This window comes from Saccopteryx bilineata, chromosome 2 (genome assembly GCF_036850765.1).
Source record: "Saccopteryx bilineata isolate mSacBil1 chromosome 2, mSacBil1_pri_phased_curated, whole genome shotgun sequence".
NCBI lineage: Eukaryota > Metazoa > Chordata > Mammalia > Chiroptera > Emballonuridae > Saccopteryx > Saccopteryx bilineata.
Window position 1 is genome coordinate 14,658,416 of NC_089491.1, and position 18,831 is coordinate 14,677,246.

The window sequence follows — 18,831 nt, forward strand, 5'->3', positions numbered from 1 at the left end:
GCTGAGCAAGAGCAGTGGTTGAACGCTCCCCAGAGGAAGGGTGACATGAGCGAATTTCTGGCGGAGGAGTAGGAGTGGCCAGCGGAGAAGGTTCAGGCAGGAGACAGAGCACGTGCAAAGGCAGAGGCCGTGTCTGAGGGAGACACTGTCGGAAAGGCATTTTTTTAGGTCCGTCTCCACACTGCGCCTTCCCCAGCCAGGTTCTGTTGTCCCTGGCTGAATGGGCTTCCCCACAGGTGGTGGAGTTGCAGCGGACACTGGCCCAGAAAGACCAGGCCCTGGGCAAGCTGGAGCAGAGCCTGCGCCTCATGGAGGAGGCCTCCTTCGATGGCACCTTCCTTTGGAAGATCACAAACGTCACCAGGCGGTGCCATGAGTCAGCCTGCGGCCGGACTGTCAGCCTCTTCTCCCCAGGTAACACCTCCCCAGGGGCACAGAAAACAGCATGGGGGACAGCCAACTCTGTGTCTAGTTAGGGCCATGTCCCCTTCAGGCCACCTACCGTGCTGGGACCACAGAGGAGGTCGGTGCCTGGCTCAGCACGTAGAACACGAGCTGTTTGAACTGCCACACCTTGCACCTCCCCGAGTCCCAGTCACATTCTGCAGGTAGGAATAAAATTATTATAAATATTTTATCTGCCATTATGTGGATGTCAGATGCAGAAGACAGTGTGCTGTGAACCAAAGCTTGTGCAAATGAGTGGATGCAGAGGACGATTCTCACAGGCAAATACTGTGGCACCCCGGCCCTCGGAGACCCAGTGGTCTGAAATTAGACAAGTGGAGAACTAAGTGTGCGATTGTGGGTAGCACACTGGTAAGAACTGAGTTAATTGGGATGGTTCTTAATTACTTCTGGGATCCCAGGACCTCGCAGGACGCCTCACATAAAGTAGTCACACAGTAGATGTTTCCCTTAATGATTGATTTCTGTTTATGAAACTGTATATTTGTGCATAAAGTGCTCAGCCGAGTGTGCTCTTCCCCTCTCCTCATTCATGTGTATCTATGTAAATGGGGGTCATTAAGGAAGATTTCTGCAGATGACGATTTGGACGGCCTTTCCCTTCTGCCCCAGGTTCATACTGTTCCTGTCCGTCAGCTCCTTTGAAGCCCCGGCCAGGAGGGCTAGAGGAGGAAAGGGCATCGGGGTTTGCTCCACCCCACAGAGCAAGGCTGGGTCCCAAAGCCAGGCCTTTCCTCAGGAGCAGGGCAGCCCCTACGTGGAGTGGCCCACCTCCGACATGTAGGCTTTTCCTCCTCCTCTTTCCTGAGAGGGACAGAGCAAGCAGTGCGCCTCGCTCCCCGGTCTACCAAACGTAAGGGGCAGACATGAGTCAGAGTGTCAGCCTGTCTCTCCTCTGCCCCTTCCTGCCGCCCTGACCCCCTGTCCAGAATCACCCCCTCTCAGAGGGGCCCTTATAGTGACAGCCTCTGGAACCCCCACGGCATGGCCCTTCCAGCTGCCGAGCCAGAGCCCACAGGCCCCTGTGCTTAGTCACCAGTGGGTACCAGTGGGTGAGTCATCCCTCAGGGGCCTCTGTCAAGGGTGCCTGGCAGAACTAGGGGCTGCCCCACTCTTCCCTAACCTCCAGGAGTCCCCAAGCACTTGGCCTAGGGCAGCCAAAAGAAGTCACTGTTGGGATATAGGAGGCCTGGCCCCTAATCCTGGCTCTGCCCCCAGCATACTGTGGGGCCAGACAGTAACCCCTCGCTGGGCTCAGTTTCCCAACTGCAACATGCAGGTCAGCTAAATCAAAAGCATGGTCCCTGGGCCAACAGCATCACTGTCCCTGTTGGATATGTAGATCTCAGTCCTCACCCAGCATTCCTGAGTCCGAAACTCTGGGGGTGGGGCCTGGCCACCTGTGCTTCTGATGGCCAGTTGGCAGCCACTAGGCTAGATGAGCTCCAAGACTTAGGTCTCCTTTGACTGTATACAGTTGAGAAGAACACTGAGCTCCAACCCTAGATGTCTTAGTTTTGAGCCACAGGCCTTAGGCATACCTAACCGCTGGTCCCAGTTTCCTCATCAGCAAAGCTAGCACGCCCCAGCTACCTCTGTGCTGATTCTGGCTTCCACATTCCAGCTTTCTATACCGCCAAGTATGGCTACAAGTTGTGCCTGAGGCTCTACTTGAATGGGGATGGGACAGGGAAGAGGACCCACCTGTCGCTCTTCATCGTGATCATGAAAGGAGAATACGATGCTCTGCTGCCGTGGCCTTTCCGGAACAAGGTACAAGCTAAGGGGGGAAGGGGGGTGGGTGAAGCCTGGGTCCTGGTCCTGGTCTAGCTGTGAACCTGCTGGGTGCCCTGGGCAAGTCCTTGGCCTCTCTGCATTATCAGCTTCTCCTTTACTAAAACAAGAGCCTGAGTTCACATCTAATAGCCAGGGTTCCCTCCAGCATCATGACTCCAGGGGCAAAAATGCCTGGACCAATATCCCTGGGAGGCAAGTAGAAATGAAATTCACCTGGGGGGTGAATAAGGAAAATTTCCTGGAGGAGGTGCTGTGGGGCCAACCTGAACTAGCAGCATTTTCAGAAAAAAAGAAGGCAACAGATGCTACCACACATTTATTAGAATGTCCGAAATCCAAAACACTGACAATACGCAATGCTGGTAAGGATGCGAAGCATTGCTAGTGGGAATGCAAAATGGTGTGGCCACTTTGGAAGACAGTTTAATGCTTTGTTACAAAATTAAACATACCCTTCCCATATGATCCAGAAATCACACTCCTTGGCGTTTACCAAATGAGTTGAAAACTGAGGTCTACACAATAAACCTCCACATGGGTATTGATAGCAACTTTATCCATTGCTGGGCATGGAAGTCGCCTAGTTACCTAAATGGGCAAACAAACCATGGTACCTTGAGACAACTTAATATTATTCAGCACCAGAAAGAAATGAGCTATCAAGCCATGAAAAGACATGGAGGAAGCTTAAATACGTACTCTAAGGGAAAGAAGCCAACCTGAAAAGGCTATTACACTGTATGATTGTAGCTATATGACATTCTGGAAAAGCAAAACTGGCGACAGTAAAAAGGTCAGTGGTTGCCAGGGGTTAGGGGAGGGAGGGAGGGATGACCAGGCAGAGCACAGAGTATGTTCAGGGCAGTGAAACTATTCTGTAGGATACTACAATAATGGGTACGTGTCGTTACACATTTGTCCGAATCCATAGAATGTACACCACCAAGAATGAACCCTGGGGTAAACTGGACTTGAGGTAATAATAATGTGTCAATCTAGGTTCATTGATTGTAACATGTGTCCCACTGTGGTACGGGGTATTGATGGTCTGGGAGGTTATATAGGGGCAGGAAGAATATGGGGGAAATCTCTGTATTTTCCACTCAATTTGCTGTAACTTAAAACTTTTCTAAAAAATAAAGTCTATTTAAAAATGTTTAAAAGGGCAGGAGCACCACAGTGGTTTGGATATGAGTCAGTAGGTCAGTGGTTCCCACACCTGCTGGGGATATTTTAAAAATACCAGTGACTGGGTCTCACTACAGTAAATGGTGAGGTCTGAGCCTCAGGATTTTAAAAACCTTCCCAGGGGATTCTAAGTGCAGCCATCTTTGAGAACCAATGCAGTGGGCAGTGGGAAGACATTTCGTGTTCCAGTGACATATATGAGGGAAGAGGGTTTGTGTCACTGAGGTCATCAGCTTCTTGGGGGTACACATATGAGCTCTGTGCAGACAGAAGCCCAATTCACATTTCCAGGCATTGATTGACAGCCCCTCAGCAGAAGGGGCTGTCCTTGCCCCCCTGCCTTGCTCAGGGTGTTCCAGCCTAGCTAACTACCAAACATCTCTGAGCAGAGAGGGGTATCACAGGTCGAGTCCGGCCTCCTTGTCAGCGCCTCCTTGTCAGCGCTCAGTCCTGCCTGGAGCTGGCAACAGCCAACCAAAATTGTGACATCTGAATACCCTCATCCTATTGGATAGACCATGACCCCTAATTATAGGACAACCCCAAGCTGGCCTAGACTCCGTGGTGTTTCCATTCCCAGAGGCTTGCTATACTCCAGGTGTTGTCTTTACACTGTTTCTTTGGCTCCTAACCAGCCTGAGTTCAGGGTCCGAGGGGCTGCACAGGTGGCAGACACAGACCAGCTCTGAGCCCCTGGGGGCGCTGCCCAGGGCCTGACTTCCCACACGCCCGCCCTGGCCCACAGGTCACCTTCATGCTCCTGGACCAGAACAACCGTGAGCACGCCATTGACGCCTTCCGGCCCGACCTGAGCTCGGCGTCCTTCCAGCGGCCCCAGAGTGAAACCAACGTGGCCAGCGGCTGCCCGCTCTTCTTCCCCCTCAGCAGGCTGCAGTCGCCCAAGCACGCCTACGTGAAGGACGACACTATGTTCCTCAAGTGCATTGTGGAGACGAGCACTTAGGGCCGACGGGGACAAGCAGCCACACCTGCCTCCTGAGGGAGCACCAATCGGACTGGAGGAGGTCCTGCCCTTGGTGTCCAAGATCCCGAGGCACAGTGAGAGGCCGGGCCTGGCCTGATCTGAGCAGGGCTGAGAGATTGACTGTGGCAGCCATCAGCCTAGGAACGCAGGACCTTGGGCTGAACCCACAAAGGCGGAAGGTCCGGAAGGAGGTGGCGGCAGAATTGTTCCCTCTGCACTGACCACGTAACACTGGAGGCCCGGCAGCTAGCCCTGGATGTTGAGAGAGACTCTGCCTGAGATGGGCAGGCAGTGGGGGTCAGACCCGGGACATGGACAGCGATCTACAGGACCTGATCTCGGGAAGGTCTGGGCAGGGCCACCAGGGAGACCTGTAGACATGTTCGCTGTCTTCCTGCCCGGGTCAGAACCGAGGGGCGGAAGGGACAGGTTGCCAAAGTGAATCCAGTCTGTCCAGGCATGCGCTGAGCTCCCCATCACTGGAGGTGACCACGCAAAGCCAGAGGGCTACACTGGGATGGGGGAAGGCATCCAGATCGGGGGTTGGATTGGAAGACCTTCAAGATTCCTCCCAGCCTAGAAAGTCTCTAACGCCAGGCCTCTTGGCCCAGGTGAGGCCGGCAGCTGCAGGGGTTCTGGGAACGCCCAGCAGTCTCACTCCCCTCCAGTGCCATTGGGCGGGTTGAGCGGGCCCACATGGCACCTGCCACTCAGGCCCGCAGCTCAGCTTCCGTCACATGCAGAGGCGCTCACAGGCCCTGCGTCCCGCGCCTCCCTCAGCCGGACTCCCCTCCACCGCCTCCAGGTGAAACAGGTCCCTGAGCTCCCAGGAACAGCCCGAAGGAGTGTGAAGAAGGAGAGAGGCATGAACTCTCCACTCCCTGCCTGGGGGGGCCCACCTTCCACGCTTTCCAGAATCCCATGTCACCTGATTAACCAAGGTATTTACTTTTCTCTCATTGGCTGATCAGTGTCTCTGAGCCACTAGCAGAGGTTGTCCTTTTAAATATGTGTGTAAAACGAAAGAAAGAATTTTTTTAAAACCTGTTTTGAAGTTTTCATGGAGTGTACGATCCTGGAAGTTGGTCGTAACTGAGCCAAGTTTGAAAAGACCGTGGCCGCGTCTTGGTGGCCCCTCCAGTTCTGCAGGTAACACCCGAGACTGGCGTGCTGGCAGGAACGTCCCCTCCGCCTCAGTGTGCCACCCTGGCTGGGTTCTGTGGACCTCACAGGAGGTGCCGACGGGAGAAACTGCAGAGAGAAAGGCCTGGGCACCGCTGCCTACCTGTCATGGCCTGGCCCTGCCCAGCTCACAGGGTTTCCTCGGGGCCCGGATACCATAATGGAGCTCTCGGGCTTTGTGAGTGCAACGGCATTTTGCCATGCATGAAGGGACATGTCAGGCTCCTTTTTCTTGTCCCCACTACTGGCAGCCTGTCAGTAATGGAGACAGATTTGCTTCCTTGGTGCGTGTGAATAGCAAGGGAAGGTCTGGGCTCGTAAGTTATGGGGACTTCCCAGAGCTGGTGTCCTGGCAATAACACCTCATCCTGTTCGCTGAGCACCGAGCTCACAAGGGGTTGGTAGGGAAGCTGCTGCTACGGACAGACAGTGACGGCACTACAGCTGTAATGGCTTATACCTGCTGGGATGAGACAGGCTCTTCAGGGTGGGAGGCAGCCATTCTTCAGCAAAGCTTTACTGAGACCGACTGTGCCAGTCCCTAGGGAGAGAGTTAAGATGTGCACCCTACCCTCAGGAAACTCTGAGTTCGGTGGGGGAAACTGGTACATAAGAGATACTCAGAGGAAGCACAGGACTCCAGAGCCTTTGAGTGAAGCAGGGAGGGGCTTCATGCAAGAGGTGATATTTAAACTCAGCCTTAAAATATTTTGAGATGGGCCCTAGCTGGTTGGCTCAGTGGTAGAGCGTTGGCCCTGTGTGTTGAAGTCCCGGGTTCGATTCCCGGTCAGGGCACACAGGAGAAGCCTGCTTCTCCACCCTTCCCCCTCTCCTTCCTCTCTATCTCTCTCTTCCCCTCCCGCAGCCAAGGCTCCATTGGAGCAAAGTTGGCCCAGGCCCTGAGGATAGCTCCATGGCCTCCGCCTCAGGTGCTAGAATGGCTCTGGATGCAACAGAACAGCGCTCCAGATGGGTCGAGCATCACTCACTGATGGGCGTGCTGGGTGGATCCCGGTCAGGTGCATGCGGGAGTCTGTCTCCCTGCCTGCCTGCTTCTAACTTCGAAAAAATACAAATATATATATATACTTTGAGATGCAGAAGACTGGGGTTTGGGGGAGAATACGGACTGAGAGGTGGGAAGCAGATGCAGCTCCGGATAGAGTCTGTGAGGTGGGACCACGGAGAGGAAGGCAGAAAGGTAGGTTGGGCTGGAGCACAGAAGGATTGAGGTCAGTTCCATCTGCTGGGAGGTGAATCACCTGTGTGTGACCCTGTGGGCTGTGAACAGCAGGATGAGGCAGTGACTTAAAACATTTACTAATTTATCTTCCAACAAAGCCCTATGCTAAGTGCACCAAGCACCTGACATCTCACCGCTTAAGAAGTAAAGAAATTGAAATGATATATTTATAATACATAAACTATCTACCTTTGTTGAGGCACTTCAAGTGTTAAAAAAGATACTTAATATAAACTCCAATTTTAGAGTCCTTAAGAAATAGTAGAGTCTTTCTCCCACCCCCGGATGGCTTCACATCTTATTGCATTGCCTACTTCCAGGTCACTGTTAAATACTAGGAACGGGTGTCCTTATTGGGTTCCTCATTTCAACTGGAAGGTTCCCAGGGTGTTGCCCAAAGAGCCTGTTGACCAGGAAGTCGTGCCCTTCTAGCTATCACATAAACGTGACGTGAGGATGACAGACTCGTCTTCCAGGCAGCCATTCTCCCTGAAATTTGAAAGCTCAAAAACCCTTGACAATTTTGTCAATTGCCCATCCGCGAAGCTGGGAAAGAGCTTGCAGGAGGTTTCTACGCTTTGTTTTCTTAAGGAGTCAGTTCCTTACTTTATGGGAACTGGGGTCCAAGTGAGAGAAGGAGAAAACCCAGGGAGGCCAGGCCAGATTAAGGCCCCTGCAGGGCTCCCCGCCCCCTGGGCCCAGAGTCCTTTAACCTGGTTTCAGATCCTGACCCACTCTTTCCTAGCTGGGTGACCTTGGACAAGTCGCATGAGTAGCTCTGAGCTCAACTGTCCCCACAGGCAAAGCTAAATCACCAGTCCAGTAGGGTTCTGGCGGTCAGCTGTTACCACAGCATAAGGTCCTGACACTCAGCAGGTTCCCAAGAATATTTGCTGAAGTTGACGCTCTGGTGGGTTGTATGCTGGGTTTATTTAAGGGGGAGCATCCGTAGAGCCTTCCACCAGTAAGTCGTGTATTAGGTGTTCACTCAGCAGATCCTCCTGACACCCCCTGTGCTAGTCTTGGCAATCAGTGGTCAACACTGCCTGTGCATGGGGTGGTGGCTGGGGGCACAGCCAATCAATAAACACATAAAAATGTGTCTTGCTGCAGAGAGGGGCGGCCAAGGGCCTAAAAAGGGAGCAGCTGGTTGCCAGGGTGGTCCCCCTGGGCCGAGCCAGGTGCCCGCCCGAGCCCAGCAGCATATGGATGGCAGCGATGGGCACTTGCACTCCCAGCCCCCTGCCTGCTCTCCCAGTGCCTTTTCTGGAATGCTCCACGCCCTCCCCCTCCCCAGCGGCTGGGGCCTCCACACCATGAGAGGCCTTCCGGCTGTGGCCTTCCATCAGAGCTGGCCAAGGCCAGGGAGGGGAGGCAGCAGCATCGGAGAACGCCCCTTCCCTGCCTTGGGGGGCCGGGGGGGGGGGAAGAGGAGGTAGGGAATGCTGGCCTTCCGCAGCCTCTCCAACATCTTTGCCAAGGACTGGGAGGTGGCCAGGGGCTGGGAGCTGGCCTTAAGGGTAGGGGCCAGGTGGGCCCAGGGGCTGCTGGAATCACAAGGATCCTGTTGCTTTGTCCTGGAAAAGCAGTAGAAACATTTAAATAAAAATCCTAAGATTGTCACTTCAGGACTCCAACCAACCTTTCTGATTAGATTTCCCTTAACTTTATCTCAGGTCTCAGCCTTGTTGTGGGTCCACGACCGATTCCGTGGGGATCACAGAACAGTATGAGGTTGTAGCTGACGGGCAGAAGTTGGATTGAGGGTGACCGGCTGAGGAGACTACTGCGCACCAACCGTGTGTGAGGTTTGCCTCCCGTCTACAGATGAGGAGCCAGAACTACTCCAGTGGTGTGCACACTGACTGTGTGTCCGTGTCACCCCGAGGGCTGGCTAAACAGAGAGCCACCCCACTCCACCTCTAGTTTTTTGACTCAGTAGTCCTGGGGCGGGGCCTAGAATTTGCACTCATTTCACGTTCCCAGTTGATGCTGATGCTCCTGGTCGGGGACCGCACTTTGGGGACCTCTGCCCTACCCAGTGGTGCTCCCTCTGAATAAGTTTGCCTGGGCAGGCCATCCATTCAGCATGACCCACTTGGCAGAGCAAGGACTTACGATGAATTGCCTTCCCTGTACAGGTATTAGAGGGTTCCGTTCCTGAGGGTCACGCTGGTGTCCCACCCTTGGAGGACTGCCCCCAGACCCTCCATTCAGTCTGCTGTGAGTGCTTCTCCTGAACACCACAGGACACGAACCTCCTTGAGGCTGGGTGCATCCATCAGGGAGGGCAAGTGACTACTCACCATGAATCTGCCCCCGGGACAGGGAACGAGCAGGACTAGGGGAGGCGTTGGAAAGCTTGGGGAAAACTGTCAGAGACTTCCAGAACAGGATGCACACGGCTAGGGCTGGCAAGCCGAGTGATGGGAGAAGCAGACCAGGTGTTTCTGCACCTGCACACGCCAGGAAGAGAGTGATGGGGCAGCCACACACTCGGATGAGACGTTCCCTGCAGCCGGGGTGACCTGAGCGTGGGAAGCAGCCCGCGGCTGAGAGCTGAGGAACACATCTGTTTTATTCCCCCAGTGGGTGCACGTGGCTTCTCTGTCAGCTTGAGCAGAGCGAGAGCACTTCCGTTTGTGCCACACACCTTATTAGTAATTAGGCTGTTAAATAATGACATCATACATGAGAGTGTTTTATTAATAATCACAGCTGCCATTTATTGAGTGCCTACTGTGTACCAGGCACTTGACATCTGCAATCTCATTCAGTCCTCCCCAAATTCCAAAAAGGTAGGTGCTGAGATGGACCCCATTTTACAGATGAGGAAACTGAGCCTAAGAGAGCTTAGCTGGCTAAGGTACCAGTCATTAGGAGATGACAGGGCTCTAAACTGTCACTTTCCACCCCATCCTCCTGCCCCCCATTTCCTGAACACCTGCTCTGTGCACGGCCCTGAGGGGGACCGCAGGATGAATCATTCAGGTAGTCACTTGCTCAACAAACTGTTTCCAGGCATTTACTATTTTGTATGGGCTTATTATGGCTTGCCTTATTTCAGAAAGCACTTAAACACGACTTCTTTACCCGATACACAAGAGAATAAAAATGTACAAATGTGGTCATGGGATGGGTGACAAATGGAAAAGAAGTTGGAAAGGTCAGGAGACGCCAGGAATGAGACAGGTACACAAGGTACAGGCCTTGAGACCCAGCATGTTACAGGGACAGGCCACAGGCTGTCCTCTGAGCTTTCTAGCAGGCGGAACCCAGCCCACGTGGTTCAGGGTCCATCAGACATGAACAGACCAGTTGCTGAAGGGAAACATGACTCTCGTACGCCCAGAGACCAGAGGGGCCTTTTCCTAGCACGCTGGCGTGAAGAGCTGGCCCTGTGGAACCTGAGGAGTCGTGTCCCCATACAGCGTACTCAGTGCACGTACAGCACACATCTCAGGCTGTTTCCTGTACTCCCCTCATGCTGGCCCGAGTCCCAAAGCAGAGAGGCAGCTCAGAAGCGAGAGACGGCCCGCAGCACAAGCCTGCCGCTCTAATCTAGTATATATGCAGGGTGTACGGGAAACACTGGCAGCCCGCAAGCCAAACGCAGTCCTCAGGTAAGCTTTGTTTGGCCTGAAAAGTGTATTTAAGTTGTATTAGTTGTCCACCTTAAACAGATTTCACATAAAAATCCAGATTTTGGTGGTGCATTTAAAAAAAATGAGGCCCCAAGAACAAAGACTGGGCGCTGAGTAGTTCTCCATGGTTCCCCAGAGGCCCGTTGTCCTGAACCTCCCTACCTGGCTTTGCAGGTCCCTGGGAGCTCGCAGCCCACGTCAGGGCTTTTGGAAGCGTGGCACATTACTGCGCACCCGAAGCACCCGAGTCCCAGGTTCTGCTCCTTGGGTTTGGGGTTGGGCTCAGACAGGTGTCTCTAACAGGTGATTGTCATGCAGGTGGTCTCTCCTGACAGGCCCTGGAGGGTGGGGTGGGCCTGTGGTGAGTGCAAAGCTACTTGGCACTGCTGAGCCAGATAAATGGATGATAGTGTCTCTTTCAACACAACTTTTGGCGAATACAGTGGGTTGTGAGTTCAAGGCCACACTCCCCAGCAGGGGCCTGGAGGGCAGTTCCTAGGAATTGCTGGGGAAGCCCTGAGTCGCATACTATAAATTATAGTGCTGCTCGACATTAATCCCACCTGGGGAAGTTTTTAACCTATGTTCACCAACGCCATGCCCAGGCCACTTCCCAGACCAATTAAATCAAATTCCCTAAGGAGAACTCAGGCATCAGCATTTTATTTATTTATTTTTTATTTTTTAATTTTATTTATTCATTTTAGAGAGGAGAGAGAGAGACAGAGAGAGACAGGGGGGAGGAGCTGGAAGCATCAACTCCCATAAGTGCCTTGACCAGGCAAGCCCAGGGTTTCGAACTGGCGACCTCAGCATTTCCAGGTCGAAGCTTTTATCCACTGCGGTCAGGCGGCATCAGCATTTTAAAGCTGCTCAGATGACCCAGGGGTACTGCCAGGTGTGAGGAGGCGGGGCTGCAAAAGGAGCCCCTTCTCTGAGCCAGGTGAACACGGAGGTGAGCAAAGCTCCCCTAGAGGAGAGAGGCTGGAGGCGGTGAGGGAGTGGGCTGCTGGAACGCCCAAGCACTCCCGGAGCCAGCCGAAGTGGGGGCACCTCACCCAGCCTGGGGGACTCCAGCTCCCCACCCTCTCCCACCCTCCAGAGGAGAGCCCTGGGCTGAGTCTGGGGAGTAAATACCATGCAGCCACATAAAGAAGGAAACCCAGCCAAGGCAGGGGTACAGTCCAAGGCTTTGAGGCCCCCATGGAGGGGGGAGAGGTGGAGCTGAAGGTTCTGGCACAGCCAGATTAAGGTTGGAAATGGGGAGTCTGAGAAGAGGCCACAGAAGAGGGAAGGGGCCAAATCACAAAGGCCTTGCATGCCGAGCTAACAAAATTGAACTTGACCCTGAAGCTAGGAAGAAACTCTGGAGGTTTTAAGTCATGTGGAAGAACAAACCCCTAATAGGCTGGGGTTATCAAGGAGGGCTTCCTGGAGGAGGTCAGCCTTGAACCAAGGGATGAGTAGGATTTGGAAAGCTGGCAGGGAGGGAGAGGTGTGGGTATTCTGATTAGTTGCTGCAGTTAAAACCATACCCTTTGAAACTGAATCACAGACTGCCTGTGTTAAAGACGTGTTTGTTATTTGAAAGCTGTGGTTTCTCTTTAACAGATTCTGGGCCCCATCCTTTGACCAGGAAGGAATGAAGAACGCATCCTCTTGCCCAGAGAACGAATTATTGAAATACAGTGGGCCTCACCAGGGTGTATGGCGTCACACATCTGGGTCCTCCAATAGCTCCGAACTTCTAACTGGTCTAAGTTTTCGGTACATTTTTATGGGCTGCCTCAGAGCCAAGTGGAAGCTTTTTTTCCAAAAACGCTCCCTGAAACAAGTAGCCAGGTTTCACATATTAAAATGAAAACCTCAAAAGCATTGTTTTAAAAAAAGAAAAAAAGATGCAGGCTCATTGCGAGGCCTCAGCTCACGAAACCCACATCAGAGTCCAACAGCATTTGCTGGGTCTCTCTCTGCAAAGCTAATGGTCAGGTTATAAGGATGGTGATCCTCACTGACCGCTTGTTTATCCATTCACTCAGCACACACTTACTGGACGTTTCCTGGGAGCCAGGCTTTAAGCTGAGCACCAAGATGAGAGGATGCCTTGGGCGTGAATGCTCCATCCCCGCCCCATCTAGGCTCAACATACTTCACAGTTTACAAAGTTGTCACATGCGACTCTGTGAGCTGTATGTAGTTTTATCCCCATTTTCAGAGTTAGGAGATCCAGGCTCTTGCCCCAGAGTCAAGATGCTAGTAAGTGGTAGAACTTGACCTTGGGTCACCCAAGTTCAAACACTAAGCTCTGTCTGCTCTACCTGGCTCCTTTTAAAGCAATATTATCTAACTGTTATTGGCTTAGGTTGGACAATAGCTCCAACAGGTTTAGCTGTCACTTATCATCTGTTAGGTATTCACCCCCACCTTAGAGCCCTGGTTTCCCTTTGGGGGAAGCTCCCCATTGTGAGGAAGGGAAGAACTAGCATCCACGTCCCATAGCCACCATCACTGCAAAAGCCTAATGAAGCGAAATTCTGTCCCAGCATCTCCTCCTCCCTGGACAGTGGACAGGCCCGTGTGAAACATAACGTCTTCCAATCAGATATTCGTGCCTGAGGCTGCCTCTTGAGTAAGAGGTGAGGGAACCCTGACAGGTCAAAGGTAGTCTCAGTGTAGGACCCTGGATCAGACGGTGCCTGCAGCCTTCCCTTGGCTGGGGCTCCTCTTCTGTCTTGGCTCGGCCCTTTGTCCAAGCCTGTTCTCCAGCCTCTTGTAGGTTTTGTGAGCCTCACTATCTTCCAGTAAGTCCCTTCTTGCTTAAGATGACCAGAGATGATAATGGTTAATTGTAACCGAGAATCTTGACTGATACAAAGTCATCCTGTTTACAGAGCTAGCAGGAAATAGCCACCTTCCAAGGTGCGGTGGGCACTGACCCAGGAGATTCTTACCAGGAAAACCGTGTTTAAATGCCTTGAAAATGCTGGCACAGTCTCTCTTGCCGAGGCCCAGGAAGTATGAAAGCAGACAGACCCAGCTGTCCAGGCGGCTGCCTGCATCCTGAGAAGCCAGGTGGGCCTCCTGCTCCACGCCTCCGCACTGGGTCCCAGACCTCAGCTCCTCAGCCACCACCAAGCTTGCTCTTCCACGGTTCCACTCCTGTCTGGGTCCTTCTGTCATCTTTAGGGTCCCGAGTGTGTAGAAGCGGTAAAACCCAGCGTGCGGTCTGCCAAAGGAGGGACGAGCTGGGGTTTATGGACGGAGAGGCAGGTGGGCAAGGAATGAGGGGACCTGCAGATGTCATTAGGTGATCGGGAGATGGGCTTTGAAAGGTCTGATTAGTGATCCGTTCTCAAGGACTGTGAAAAGACACTACATCAGTGAGGGTGCTCCAGAAAAACAGAACTAAATGGAGACACACACACACACACACACACACACACACGTATTTGGAGATATCTTTACTTTTAAGAAATTGGCTCACGTGACCGTGGGACTGACTGCCAAGTCTGAAATCTGTAGGGCAGGCTGATGAGCTTGAAATTCAGGCTGAGTTAATCCTATAGTCCTGAGGCAGCATTTCTTCTTTGGGAAACCTCAGTGTTTGCTCTGAAGGCTTCCAACTGATTGGGTGAGGCCCACACACGCTATCACGGGTAATCTTTACTTAAATCAACTGACTGTAGATGTTCACCACATCAACAAAATACATCACAGCCACACCTAGATTATTGTTTGATTCAACAGCTAGCTGCTGGAGCCCAGCCACATTGACACAAATGTAACTCTCAGAGAAGGGTCCTCCCCCAGTGCTGCCCCCTGTGTTGGCAGAGGGGGGTGACTGCGGCCAGGATGGACCAGCAAGTGAAGTGGGTAACACTCAAGCTGACATCAGGTCATCTCCTGGCTACGGAAGAGGACACAGGTCCTCGGTTACGCCAATGGGTGGGTTGCCAAATGCCAGGTTGGACGTGCAGGTTTTGTTAATAGATTGCTCCCTGTTTGAGCCTGGGCTCCTCTCTGCTCTCCCTGTGATCCACACAGACTAAACGCCTTGCTGCAGAGGCTGTCCCTGCCTCTCCTCACAGTGCTCTCCGCTTGCTTTCTGTCTAGCTGCCTAAGCATCTCTCTACTTTGCCTGGATGTCTATACATCCTGTGCCAGCTGTCCCCACCGACCACAGATCAGTCCTAGTGTCTCCTTCCTGAATGCCAACTACTCTGGATGCCCTCCCCTTCTCTTCTAGCCACCCCAACACACCGGCCACCACACATACCCTGGACCTGCCAAAGCCTCACAGGTAGGATCCAGACCCCCGTGGTCTGAACCACATCTGGAATGAAGATCCCTCAGCTCACAGGCTCCTCCCCAGGGCATCTCCCATGCAAGATGGGCCCCTCCATGCAGCTCTGGCCCAGATGGTTCCTCTCTGTGGCAGAAGGCATACAGGATCTTGAACTGTGATTTTGGAAGAAGCGGCCATAAGATGCAGGTCTGAGTGGTCCCATCTAAACCTCTTGGAACTATTGCCCCAGGTTAGTCCCAGTGATCAGGGAGCAGAACAGACCATAGAGACCACAGCAAGCTTCTCTGGGAGTGGCAAGAGACAGCAGAGGCTATCTCAAATAGCCACAGAATTCTGGTCGCCGAGTCACAGCCTCTTCATGCTGAAAGCAGGCCCGAAAGTCCCCCACCGAGGCACAAAATCCCTCTGAAATCTGTGAGAAGGTCACATATCACAGAACACTCAACCAGAAGGGCTTTTAAAGAAATTTTGGCAGAAAAATTTAAGAGGACTGCTGGAGATCTGACAAAAGCAACATGACGTAAATCTCTGAGCAAATTGCGACGTGTCTACTGATCTACGCTTGTCCCGCTGGTTTACCTACTGACCGGTCTGTCTCCCCACCCCTGCCAGAGGCTGCCATTCATCTTTTTTTTTTCTTATTTCATTTCATTTATTTATTTGTTTTAGATTTTATTTATTCATTTAAAGGGGGGGGGGAGAGACAGAGAGAGAGAAGGGGAGAGGAGCTAAAAGCATAATGTGCCTTGACCAGGGAAGCCCAGGGTTTCGAACCGGCAACCTCAGCGTTCCAAGTCGATGCTTTACCCACTGTGCCACCTCAGGTCAGGCGGCTGCCACTCATCTTGACTTCATGTATTCCTCTGTCTCCAGCCCCCATTGCTAGCAAAGTGCCTGCCCACAGCACGTTTTCATAAACGTCTACAGAATGTTAAAAGAATAAATAAGGCACCTCTATTTTTAACAGACCAGGAGACTACAACACAGAGAAGACGTAAGACCCACCCGTGGTTCCACAGCAAGTTGGAGGTTCCAGTAGGTGAAGGCTCTCTTTTCTACCCTCCTGGGCTCACAGAGAGGGCAGGCCCTTGTCTTCTCTCATTTCCCCACAAAAGCCACAGGTAAAGGTGTTTATGGCTTGGCAGCTAACCAAGGCCACAAGCACTTCAAGAGGTCACAGTCTGACCCTACCATCTGTTTTGTGTTTTTCTCTTTCAGTTTTTGGGTTTTTTTTTTTAATTTTTAAGGGCTGTTAACAATCACGCTTTCTACTATAATTTGAAAACTCTCAGCACTTCCAGGCTGAGGACCTTATAAATTGACACCCTGATTCAGGCAACAAAACACGGGCCCACCCAGCTGCCTACCTTTCAAGGGTGATGTCACCTTTATCATAATTATTTCCAAAAACTGCACTGGAGCGATAAGTATTTATATTTGTGAGAAGCATTTTCTTCTTTGTGGAGCACTTTCATATCTGCTGACTTGTCTGGTACTCGACAGGGACTTCCAGAATGAAGTCACACTCTCAAGGCAGTGCTGCGCCTTTACAATAGGTGAACCGTAGGATGCGAATCACCTACATACCTTCGAAAGCTGACTTTAAGAATAAGGCAGTGAAAATCACAAGTTATTTTTATTTTCTACATTTTCCAAGTTGTCTTTAACTGAAAGAAAGAAATAAGAGTAACACAGCGGACAGAAGAAGAGGATGCAGGGCAGGAGAGCTCTGAGGAGCTCCGGCCTCTGTCTGTATCCCCCCAGCCTCCATGGGGGAGGCAAGGAGGACCCAACTCCTTACTGTGTGTGATCTCGGAAAAGTCACTCCACCCACCTCTTCAAGCTTCTATTCTATCCCTGTAGACCAGGGGTCCCCAAACTTTTTACACAGGGGGCCAGTTCACTGTCCCTCAGACCGTTGGAGGGCCAGACTATAAAAAAACTATGAACAAATCCCTGTGCACACTGCACATATCTTATTTTAAAGTAAAAAAACAAAATGAGAACAAATACAATATTTAAAATAAAGACCAAGTAAATTTAAATCAACAAACTGACCAGTATTTCAATGGGAACTATGCTCCTCTCACCAACCACCAATGAAAGAGGTGCCCCTTCCGGAAGTGCGGTGGGGGCCGGATAAATGGCCTCAGGGAGCCGTAGTTTGGGGACCCCTGCTGTAGACGGACCTGCTGCCCTCCAGGCCTGGCTCACCAATCACATAACAGACAAGTTGGGACACTGACCTCCAGTGGCCCTGCACACATGACCAAACCTCTCCTTCTGCCATCTTGGCAGTCTCCTTGCCCCTTCCATCTTTATATTACCAAATATTTCCAACACACAGAAACAGAGGAAAAGTTTTAGACTTGAGAAGGGGAAGGATCGGAAAGAACAACTATGGACCCAGTGTTGTCAAATCTTGACATCTTGCCATATTTCTTCAGATATTTTTTCCTAAGAAATAAAACATTACAGATATAATTAAATCCTTGTGTACCTCTGTGCGATATCTTTGCTCTCTCCCTCCCTTCCCAGAGATAACCACTCTGCCCCATGTGGTGTCTCTGCTATTCCATACATGTTTTAACACTTTTTCTATCTGACTGGAACCCTGAAAATAGGTATGTAGCACAGTTTTGAATGTTTAAAACTACAGTTTTTATCACACTGCATGTATTCTACAATTTGATGTTGTCTTTTCCTATACACTATCTATGTTGAAGCTTATATAGCCTTAGTTTCTTTTTGCTTTTAGGGTATTATTCCATTGTATGAATAGATCCCAATGTATCTATCTAGACAGATGTTGATGAATAATTAATCAATGTCTAATTTTCACAATTACATGTGGAGTGAGTAGAGCGGAGTCAGTGAACTGTATATAAGAGCATCTCAAATATAATTGGTTATTGCCAAAGTCCACTCCAAAGCAATGGTAGTCAGTTATGTCTTTGTCAATGGTATTATGGGGGTTCCAAACATGCCAAATCCTCGCCATCCCTGCCCCCTACCCACATGGACAGACTTCTTCCTCTTTGCCAGTCTGCTGGATGAGAAATGATCTATCATGACTTTTTTCATTTGCATCTCTCACATAACCAGTGAAGTTGAACCTCGTTTCATATTTTTAGCCATCTGGGTTTCCTCTTTTGTGAATTGCCTGTTGATATCTTTACCTACTTTTCTTTTTAATTGGACTGCTTGTCTTTCTCTTGTTTGTCCACATTTTTAGTCTACTTCTTCCAGGTCCCAAAGAAAACCAGATTATGCCATTTCTCTGCTCTAGACTTCCAAAGGTCCTTCTAGAACATGCACCACTTGTCACCATGCTCAGGGGACCTGGATAGCATGTGAGCTGAAAATCAAGGTCAGCCTTTTACACTCAGCTCCACCTTCTCTTCCAACCTCACCTTCCACTGCTTCCCTCCACACACCTGAGCTCCAGCCCAGGCTCCTGCAGGGGGCATCTCCTTCACCTGGAAAGCTCACCTCCCTAATTCCACATTCTACCCAAACGCCCCTTTCACAATGTTTATCCTCTCTTCTCAATTTAGTTACCTCTAAACATCACTATACCTTTCCAGTGGCATTTATAATTTCCTGTTTTGCAGTGTTTTAACAACACTTCATTTTACACAACACCTTTTTTTTCATTACAAAAGAACCTGTTCCTTCATCAAGCTATTTTAAGCTTCATTCATAATCCGATTTTAACCTCGACTATGCAACATCCTGTGAGATAGAGCAGTATTATTACCTGCCTTTGAACAGATGAGGAATGGTGGTCTAAAAGGGGACTAGCTCACCACCCAAGATTCCACACTGTCTCCAAGGCAGAGCTGGACTTGAAGGCAGGACTCCTCCACCACATCCAGTGCAAGGTACCATGCCTGTCATAGTTATTTATGCTGTTGCTGTTTGTATCAACACCTGATGTCCCCATGAGGCTGTGGGCCCCACAGCTCCCAGTTCTATTCAATAGTTCCACCCAGAGGGGCACTTGACAAATATGTAA

General features: G+C 51.1%; 1 protein-coding gene and 1 non-coding gene across 9 annotated transcripts in view; both read left to right on the plus strand.

The window, feature by feature from the left end:
• The window catches only part of TRAF1 (TNF receptor associated factor 1), a 34,641-nt gene extending 26,181 nt beyond the window's left edge, over positions 1-8,460 (plus strand). For all 8 annotated transcript variants that reach the window (XM_066256361.1, XM_066256353.1, XM_066256354.1 and 5 more), the window contains 3 exons: positions 237-414; positions 2,093-2,241; positions 4,199-8,460. In XM_066256361.1, the coding sequence (XP_066112458.1) occupies positions 237-414; positions 2,093-2,241; positions 4,199-4,417 (546 nt within the window). In that variant the 3' untranslated portion in view covers positions 4,418-8,460. The remainder of the gene's footprint in view (positions 1-236; positions 415-2,092; positions 2,242-4,198) is intronic.
• On the plus strand, positions 6,340-6,415 carry TRNAT-UGU (transfer RNA threonine (anticodon UGU)). Its single transcript has one exon. It is a non-coding gene; the product is annotated as a tRNA-Thr (tRNA).
• Positions 8,461-18,831: the final 10,371 nt, after the last annotated feature.